The sequence below is a fragment of the Mugil cephalus genome, chromosome 20, assembly GCF_022458985.1.
Source record: "Mugil cephalus isolate CIBA_MC_2020 chromosome 20, CIBA_Mcephalus_1.1, whole genome shotgun sequence".
NCBI lineage: Eukaryota > Metazoa > Chordata > Actinopteri > Mugiliformes > Mugilidae > Mugil > Mugil cephalus.
The window spans coordinates 178,446-188,441 of NC_061789.1; the positions used below are offsets into that span (position 1 = coordinate 178,446).

At 49.6% G+C, this 9,996-nt stretch overlaps 1 protein-coding gene across 1 annotated transcript; it reads left to right on the forward strand.

The window, feature by feature from the left end:
* Positions 1-3,029: 3,029 nt before the first annotated feature.
* On the forward strand, positions 3,030-7,387 carry il2rb (interleukin 2 receptor, beta). The gene is made up of 9 exons (XM_047570937.1): positions 3,030-3,135; positions 3,916-4,030; positions 4,110-4,309; positions 4,420-4,513; positions 4,618-4,763; positions 4,846-5,032; positions 5,291-5,396; positions 5,469-5,538; positions 5,938-7,387. The coding sequence occupies exons 2-9, from the start codon at positions 3,928-3,930 to the stop codon at positions 6,607-6,609; spliced, it is 1,578 nt and encodes a 525-aa protein (XP_047426893.1). The 5' UTR covers positions 3,030-3,135; positions 3,916-3,927; the 3' UTR covers positions 6,610-7,387.
* Positions 7,388-9,996: the final 2,609 nt, after the last annotated feature.

Here is a 9,996-nt window from a genome sequence, read left to right on the forward strand (position 1 = left end):
ATGATGAACTCTAAAACCAGATCAGCAACAACTTTAACTACAAGTTTAGAAATAAAGGGAAGGTTGGAGAGATCCGGGTCTGGGTCTGGGTCCGGGTCTGGGTGTAGGTCTAGGTCTAGGTCTGGGTCTAGGTCTAGGTCTAGGTCTGGGTCTGGTTCTGGGTCTAGGTCTGGGTCTAGGTCTGTGCCCTGGGTCAGGGTCTGGGTCCAGGTCTGAGTCTGTGCCCTGGGTCTAGGTCCAGATCTAGGTCTAGGTCTAGGTCTGGGTCTAGGTCTGGGTGTGAGACTGGGTCCAGATCTAGGTCTAGGTCTAGGTCTGGGTCTAGGTCTGGGTCTGGGTCTAGGTCTAGGTCTGTGCCCTGGGTCTGGGTCTAGGTCTATGTCTGGGTCTGGGTCCAGATCTAGGTCCGGGTCTAGGTCAGGGTCAGGGTCTAGGTGTAGGTCCAGGTCTTAGTCTAGGTCTGTGCCCTGGGTCTGGGTCTAGGTCTATGTCTGGGTCTAGGTCTAGGTCCAGGTCTAGGTCTGTGCCCTGGGTCTGGGTCTAGGTCTAGGTCCAGGTCTAGGTCTGTGCCCTGGGTCTGGGTCTAGGTCTAGGTCTGGGTCTAGGTCTAGGTCCAGGTCTAGGTCTGGATCTGGGTCTAGGTCTAGGTCTGAGTCTGGGTCCAGATCTAGGTCCAGATCTAGGTCTGGGTCTAGGTCCAGGTCTGAGTCTAGGGGGAGGTCCAGGTCTAGGTCTGTGCCCTGGGTCTGGGTCTAGGTCTAGGTCTGGGTCTAGGTCTAGGTCCAGGTCTAGGTCTAGGTCTAGGTCTAGGTCTGAGTCTGGGTCCAGATCTAGGTCCGGGTCTAGGTCAGGGTCAGGGTCTAGGTGTAGGTCCAGGTCTGAGTCTAGGTCTGTGCCCTGGGTCTGGGTCTAGGTCTATGTCTGGGTCTAGGTCTAGGTCTAGGTCTGTGCCCTGGGTCTGGGTCTAGGTCTAGGTCCAGGTCTAGGTCTGGGTCTGGGTCTAGGTCTAGGTCTGAGTCTGGGTCCAGATCTAGGTCTGGGTCTAGGTCCAGGTCTGAGTCTAGGTGTAGGTCCAGGTCTAGGTCTGTGCCCTGGGTCTAGATCAGGGTCTGGGTGTAGGTCTAGGTCTGAGTCTGGGTCCAGGTCTAGGTCTGGGTCCAGGTCCGGGTCCAGATCTAGGTCTGAGTCTAGGTGTAGGTCCAGGTCTGAGTCTGTGCCCTGGGTGAGTTCACAGTCAGTGTTTGTTTGTCCTCACACATGCCTCATATGTTTTTGTCTTGTAGTTCTCACCTCCCCCCCCCCCAGGTCTTTGTGGTGTTCTGAGCTCAAACCAACTCGTGGTCGCTCTGACCTTTCACTCAGCGCTATGAGGCTCTGAAGCTGAAGCTGGAAAACATCTGTGTTTTTACTCATCAGCACTTTGAGACAAAGTTTCTTTGTTGTAGAAACGTATGAGAACGAACTGGTTCCTCACGGTCCCTTTATAAAACAAACCTCCATCTTTAATCTCTACTGAACAGACTCCAGGAAGAAGAGAATATATCTGCACTGAACGTCTTTCTCTGTCCACCATGTGTCCACATGAATGTGTCCCTGTTGCTACGGAGACAAACTAACTTGTGGACATTGTCCAACCAGAGGAGAGCTGACGCTTCTTATTGAGAACAGTGTCTCCCAGTGAACAGTGGTTGCAGGAGTGGACACATATTAGCAGCAGCATTGGCAGCTTGTCTTTGTCTTGGTTTGTCTTGGTTTGTCTCCAGCTGTTAGCCGCGTTAGCCCAAGTGCTAGCAGAATCCCCGGCTAACGTATGCTTGGCTTGGTTCATGTGCTGTTTGAAGGACCAACGTGCTGTTTATGGGTTGGTTCTGCTGCCTGTCACTACTGTGAGCTCGATAAACAAAGTTGAAACCAAGCAACTGCTGCAGGAACTCGCCCCCCCCCCCCCCCCGCAGGGGCCCGAGGGCACTGAGGCAGAGACCCAGAGACCCAGAGACCCAGAGACCTGCCGGGAGCTGCTGCCTTCAAACGCTGCGTGTTGCAACGCTTCGATGTGTGAACGCGTTGTGGTTTAGAGGAGGCGTGTTACACAACAACGGCCCTGCACTGAACTTTAACATGAAACCGGGTCACAGCCCAGACCGGGAAACCAGGCCCAGACCTGCCATCTAGACCCAGACCAGATCCACCTGTAAACCAGACCTGGCTCTGTCTCTGGGCCTCAGGAGGATCCGATCAGACCAGAACCAGCACCGGTCAGATCCTTATTACAGTGTTAGATCAGAGAAGAAGGGAAACATTCACCAGGTTCAGGGGCATAACACAATACTACAAGTACTACCAATAATACTACTACCTTAATACTACAAGTACTACCAATAATACTACTACCAGCAATACTACAAGTTCTACCAATAATACTATTACCATAATAGTACTACCAGTTATATTACTATTACCACCATTAATACCACTACCAGTTACACTACAAGTACTACCAGTAATACTCCTACCAGTAGTAGTAGTAGTACTAATAATAGCAGTAGTGGTGTAGATCAGCCAGCCAGTGGAACCAGTCTGTGGCTGTGGACCTGTTGGTTTTGATGCCCCCCCCCCCCCCCCCGTCTAAATGATGCGTCTTTAATCCATCGATCTTCTCGTCTCATTGACACAAACCACTTCACTAAACTTCACTACTTTACGTTGTGATTGAAACAGGATGTGGTGCGGCTTCGTATTTCTTGTTTTCAGTTGATTTATTATTAAATGATGTGATGCAGGGAGGAGGTGAGGAGGTGGTGGTGGTGGTGGAGGTGGGGGGGGGGGGGGTGATGCTCTCCACCCGACCAGTCCTCTCTCACTATCAGTCAGCGCTTCACTCAGTTTCCTGTCAGCCCGACACCGAGGCTGTGGTTACCAGTGGAAAATGTCACTGGGCATTTCAAAGACAGACGGGGGGGGGGGGGGGGGGGGGGGAGGAGGGAGGAGGGAGGAGAGAGGAGAGAGGGAGGGGGAGGGAGGTACAAGAGGTGAGACAAGATGTTGATGCAGACGTAGAGTGGAGAGACATCGTCGTGAGTCCAGAGGACGAGGATGAGTTTCCTCTCTCAATGACCTTGTTCCAGAGTCTGTGAGGTAACGTTTACTTTACATCTTATTACTTTACTGAACTGATCCTGGTTAAACTTCAGACTTAGTGGAAGATCAGTGGAAAACGCTAGAAGTTTCCTGATCGAACACTGAACTCACCTCACTTCAACTTGACCCCTGTAGACTCACGGCAGCTTGGTTACTCCTCCTAACTACATGTACTTATATTTATTATACTGCTGTTTTACTTCGTCTGCATCCATGTGTCAATATATACATAGATTTATATGTAGAAGCATTTTCCATATTTTCTTACTTGAACTCTGCCCTGTTTGTTTGTAATGTATCTTTTTATATTCTTTATATTCTTATATTTTGTTCTTTAGTCCAGTCATATATGTGCTGTGTGTGTGATGCTGAATGTCTCTGCTGCTGTTAACAATCAGGAGGCAGATATTAACTTGTCTCATCTTATGACTCTGATCTATATCAGATCTAAACCTGATTAATAATTAATGATGTAACTCTACCAACATGACTCTGACTGAAGTGAAACACTGAATATCAAACTTTATTTGTATAGAACATTTCATCACACGCGCACTGAATAATGTTCATGTTTCATGTGTTCATCTATTGAATGGGTCAGAGGTTCTGGAGTCAGGGTTCTGGACTCAGGGTTCTGGAGTGAGAGGTTCTGGAGTCAGGGTTCTGGAGTCAGGGTTCTGGACTCAGGGTTCTAGACTCAGGGTTCTAGACTCAGGGGTTAACTCAGGTTTTGTGAATGAACCGTCTCGACGTTCTCATTGACTCATGTTCCTCCAGAGCGACGTTGACATGGCGTCCGTGAAGACGTTGTCCGTGAAGACGTTGTCCGTGAAGACGTTGTGTTGCGTCTTCGTCCTGATCGTCTCAGTCCACTCCCACAGACATCCACACGGTACGAACTGCAGACCCTGGACCACCCCTGTCCTCTGATGAAGACACAGGTCCTGACGTCTTCCTGCTTGTCTCTGCAGGACTCTCGTGTACCAGCGACCTGGTGGACACTGTGACCTGTACCTGGGACAACTCCTCCCTGGGTCCTGGAGACGACTGCTGGGTCTATGGGGTGAAGAGATTCTGGATCCAGTACGATCTGAGACACCTTGAACGGAGCTGCAGACTGAAGCCACACAGAGACACTCCGCTGGGCTGCAGTCTGGTCTTTGAAGGGAAGGTAAGTTTGACCCGTCCTCAGGACTCGTGGACAGAACCTGATACCTTTGTCTAAATGTAGACTCCAGGTCCTCGTTGGACCCCCTCACAGTCTGTCTCTGTTTCATCCAGAAGTTCCACCCCTATGAAGTGATGCCCAGTATCAGCATGAACTGCAGCGGGACGGTGGTGGGGCAGCTCCTGGACTACGACCCGTGGGAGCACAGTGAGCGCCCCCTATTGATCATCATCTGTTAGAGCGTTAGAGACATGGAGGGGGACATAAGTGTCCCTCTGTAGTAACTGGCTGGATGTTGTCTCTGTTTGTAGTTAAGATGAATCCTCCAGGAACTCCCAGCGTCAACAGCTCTGCCAACGACACCTGGGTCTCCTGGAGTCCAGGGGAACCCCTCTCCGAGTACCTCACCTCCTTGGACTTCCAGGTTCAGATCAAACAGACCCATCAGACCTGGGGGGTGAGACCTGCTCACATGTACATGACCCAGCTTCAACATTACTGTGCTGAGGCTGAGACACGTTTAAATGTTCTGTCTTCAGGAGGCCGTCACCATGCCCACGCAAGAACCACGGCTCAGGATACCGGAGTCAGAGCTGGAGGGGTGGCTGGAGGCCAGGGTCAGAGTCAGACCAGCAGAGCGTCACAAGAGCACCTGGAGCACCTGGAGCAACTGGAGCCCCTCAACGTCCTGGAGGACGGACCGGGACGACCGGTCAGGAGACCAAGGTACCAACAATCCAGTCTAAAGAAAACATAGACATGGAGTCCGGGTCCCAGACAGGAGGTCAGGACCTCAGGGGCCGGACCAGTAACCGCATAAGGAACGATGAAAACCTCCTGGCTGAGGAGCTGGGGGCCTCATTAGACCCTCTGGGGGCCGGCTAGGGCCCGGGGATCATACGTTTGACACCCCTGTTGTTTCTTTGAATCTGTGTTCTGATGTTCTGGATGGGCGGGTTCTTGTTCTCTGTCTTCTGGTTTCAGAGTCGGGTCTGGATCAGATGTCTCAGCTGGTCCTGGTGCTGGTGTTCGGCTTGTGTCTTTTCATGTGTGTGGTTCTGGTTCTGGACTGGAGCTGCAGGACCAGGGGGTGAGTTCTCCGTGTCCTGCCGTGGTTCTCAGGACGTTCTCCTGCCTCCTCTAACAGAACGTGTCTCCCTAGGGTCCTCAAAGGGAAACCAGTACCCAGCCCCTCAGAGTACTTCCACTCGGTCCATGGAGGAAACCTGAAGGTAAGAAGAACCAGCAGAACGCTTGTTCTCCAGACCAGGGAACCTGGGGCCGGGGGGCCTGTCACCACCACAGAAGATGTTCCATACGTTTGTTCTGCTAATTAACGCAGCTACGACTCAGATCGGGATTTGATGTATTTTGTTGTGTAAACGCCCAGTGAGTGCGCTACATGTTGTGTCGTCATGTCTTTAATATTCAGGTAAAGATACAGATTCTGAGGCTACTTCTTAGAAGTTGGACGTTTTTATTTGGCGGTTGTTCCTGCAGGTTCTGTTGAATCTGTTGAAAAGGCTGAAGTTTAGAGAACCTCTGGTCTAGTCTCTTAGACCTGCTGATGTTCTGGGTCCTAATCAGGGTCCAGATCTGGAACCAACGTTCTTCTTCCTCTTGTTTCCTAGATATGGTTGAATCCTCTGTCCGAGACGTTCTTCACGGCCCAGCCTTGTGAGCAGATCTCCCCGGTGGAGGTGTGTGATGTCTGGGATGTGTCCCCCGCCACCTCGCCCTCCTCCAGCTCCACCAGCGCCCTGCTCCACTTCCAGACCTTTGACTCCTCCTCCTCGTCCTTCTTCTCAAACATGGGTTATTTCATGTCCAGCTCAGCCCCGGTGGACCCTAGTCTGGCCTACTTCACCTACCAGGATGATTTCCACCACCCGTCGCCATCCCCCCGCCCCTCCCTCGATCCCTCCTTCAACCCCTCCTTCGATCCCTCCTTCGACCCCTCCTTCGATCCCTCCTTCGATCCCTACGAGAGTCTGAAGACGGAGCCTCGGAGCCCAGACTCTGGTTTCGGCCTCAGACAAGACGATAACAGCGATGAAGATGATAGGAGCTCTCCTTTGATCATCCTCCCTCTGCAGCTTCTTTCTCAAATGTGTCCCCCGTCCTTCCTTCCTCCCCCTCCCCCCCCTCCCAGCGTATCTCTGGTGTCTCCCGATGGTCGACAGGTGGAGGGACCCATGTCAGCGGTGGTGAGCCGAGCCTCGTCCATGCCCGTCAACCCTTGTCAAAGCGACTACCTGACTCTCAAAGAGCTGCAGACGACGTTCAGCAATAAATCCATCTGAAAGTCAAACTACAACTTTAGCCTTTAGCTTTAGCTGCTAACTGCTCCAACATGTGAACAGATTCATTAACATTAACGAGAAAAAAATCAGGGCTGGAAAACCAAAACTAGAAGATAAACGCTAAAAAGCTTCACGGTTATTTCTTTATAATGAGTTCAGGTCCTGAAAAGAAAGAAGTGACAGAACTTGGAGGGTTATTAACAGTTTTAATTAACAGCAGTTATTAGTAACAGTTATTATTAACAGCTATTAACGGTTATTGACCCGTCACAGTCTGATGCTTCACCGCTGACTCATAACTTTAACTGATCCTGGTTTTAGTTTCATTAGTGGAAACGTCTCTATAAGAACACAAGTTAAATTCCCACCGACTCATCTCGTACTAAATGAAACGTAAAATCTTTATTGAGCTTTGATTTTGTAAATAGTGACGAATACTTCGAATGAAGTGAATTAAAGCATTAAACCCACAGACTTCAGTCAGAGGCTTCGCTCTTTCTGTCGGTGCATTAAATGTTAAGGTTATCATGTTTCTAGACCACAGGAGTCAAACATAGACCTGTGGGCCAAAGATCGGCCTCTCAGACGGTCTAACCTGACAGCAAGTGAAACAATGACTGGAATTAATCACTGAAAATAGCTTCTATTACTAATTTATCCACTGGTTTATTCAGACAAGTGGACAGAACACAACACTGAGACCAGGACTAGACCCAGGACTAGACAGACCAGGACTAGACCCAGGACTAGACAGACCCAGGACCAGACAGACCCAGGACTAGGCCCACGAACTAGTCAGACCAGGACTAGACCCAGGACTAGACCCAGGACTAGACAGAGCCAGGACTAGACAGACCAGGACTAGACAGACCCAGGACTAGACCCAGGACTAGGCCCAGAACTAGTCAGACCAGGACTAGACCCAGGACTAGACCCAGGACTAGACAGACCCAGGACTAGACAGACCAGGACTAGACAGACCCAGGACTAGGCCCAGAACTAGTCAGACAGACCAGGACTAGACCCGGGACTAGACAGACCAGGACTAGACCCGGGACTAGACAGACCAGGACTAGACCCAGGACTAGACAGACCAGGACTAGACCCAGGACTAGACAGACCCAGGAATAGACAGACCCAGGAATAGACAGACCAGGACTAGACAGCAGACAGACATAAATCCAGGTTACTCTCATTTATATTAAGACATTTCATATTTTAAAGGATATTTTATTAAATCTAAACATTCTCTTCTCTAATCTCCTTGTTCTTCTTTGCCCTAAAGCTAAGTTCTAGTCTGGAGTTGTTGTTGCTTGTAGGTTATTAGTCTGTTGTCTTACTGGTCTGGTCCCCTCAAAATTAAATTCAAATGTGGAAACTAAGTGAGTTTGAGCCCTGGGTCTAGATCCATGTTACTGTGTTATCATGTTTGTAGCTTCATGTGTGTAGCTCTGGTTTCTGGTGTTTTTCCGTTGTGTACAGAGACCAAGCTAAATAAAAGCTCTGGTAGAAATGGGTCACCCTCTGACTTCCTGTGTGTTTGTGGGATGAGGGCGGGGGGTGTTTACGTGTCCTGTCAGGTGGTCCTGGTGGCGTCTGTAACACAGAGCATGTGTATTAGATTGTGGTTTGACATTTAACTCTGACACAACCAGCAGCATCCGCTCACCTCACACACTATTTACGATATTTAGCCATGGCAGTGAGAAACCACACGACACTTTCATTTCTACACAACCACGGGTTTATCATCACACGGGACGCTCTGGTGAACCTCTTCATCATCACACGGGACGCTCTGGTGAACCTCTTCATCATCGCACGGGACGCTCTGGTGAACCTCTTCATCATCGCACGGGACGCTCTGGTGAACCTCTTCATCATCGCACGGGACGATCTCATAAACCTCTTCATCATCACATGGGACGCTCTGGTGAACCTCTTCATCATCACGAAGGACGATCTCATAAACCTCTTCATCATCACATGGGACGCTCTGGTGAACCTCTTCATCATCACATGGGACTCTCTGATGAACCTCTTCATCATCACATGGGACTCTCTGATGAACCTCTTCATCATCACATGGGACTCTCTGATGAACCTCTTCATCATCACATGGGACTCTGATGAACCTCTTCATCATCACATGGGACTCTCTGATGAACCTCTTCATCATCACATGGGACTCTGATGAACCTCTTCATCATCACACGGGACGCTCTGGTGAACCTCTTCATCATCGCACGGGACGATCTCATAAACCTCTTCATCATCACAAGGGACACTCTGGTGAACCTCTTCATCATCGCACGGGACGCTCTGGTGAACCTCTTCATCATCGCACGGGACGATCTCATAAACCTCTTCATCATCACAAAGGACGATCTCATAAACCTCTTCATCATCACAAGGGACACTCTGGTGAACCTCTTCATCATCACATGGGACTCTCTGATGAACCTCTTCATCACAGAACCCTCTGGTGAACCTCTTCATCATCACATGGGACGCTCTGATGAACCTCTTCATCACCACGGGACGCTCTAGTGAACCTCTTCATCATCACAAGGGACCCTCTGGTGAACCTCTTCATCATCACATGGGACGCTCTGGTGAACCTCTTCATCACCTCTTCATTGTGTAATCCTAACCCTGGGAAGTGTGATGAGGTTCAGGTCTGATACGATGCTGATTGGTTGGTTTGTGTCCAGGTCGTTTAAAAGGATCCAGTTCCAGGATCCTCAGTCTCTACTTCTGTTCCCTGCTTTATTCTCGTTATGACCTGATTATCGGAGATGGGTGGATGAAGCCGTGTGAAGCGTCTCCTGATTGAACTGAATAAAGATTCAAAGCCTCAAACAGTTGCAGTGACATCTAGTGGTCACCCGCAGTTATAGCAGGAACAAACTGGCACCAGTCAAGTCTTCGGGAGCCGTGTCTTCGTTCTGACTCCGTCTCCGCACTAGTAAACATTTGAATATGTCGGCTGTTACTGTTTACTTTTTCAAAGTGAATAAATATTTTACAGGTTCAACGTTGACTCATTCCAATCTGTGTGTGCTGGATAAACACAATCTATTATCATTTTTATTATTATTATTATTATTATCTAGTTTCAGACTATTGATCAGCATATTTGTGAGAAATAAACTTGGAACAAATGAAGGAGATGTTGGTGACAGGAGGACGTCACTGAACTGCTGGTTCTTCAGATTATAGGAGCTTTGATCAGAAGTCAGGGTCAACATGGACACCCTGAGATCTGGTTCAGCCCCCCTTCCCACCCCCCCAGAGAGACTGGATCTCCTGTGACGTTCACGGTGACACGGTCCATCCCACCCACAGACATTATGTTAGTGGTCATAATGTTGTGGCTGATTGGAG

Excerpts from the sequence above, each read along its gene's own strand:
- il2rb (XM_047570937.1), top strand. The coding sequence starts at position 3,928 with ATGGCGTCCGTGAAGACGTTGTCCGTGAAGACGTTGTCCGTGAAGACG. Across the intron at positions 4,031-4,109 it reads CTCCCACAGACATCCACACG|GACTCTCGTGTACCAGCGAC; the intron begins GTACGAACTGCA and ends TTGTCTCTGCAG. Across the intron at positions 4,514-4,617 it reads CTACGACCCGTGGGAGCACA|TTAAGATGAATCCTCCAGGA; the intron begins GTGAGCGCCCCC and ends CTCTGTTTGTAG.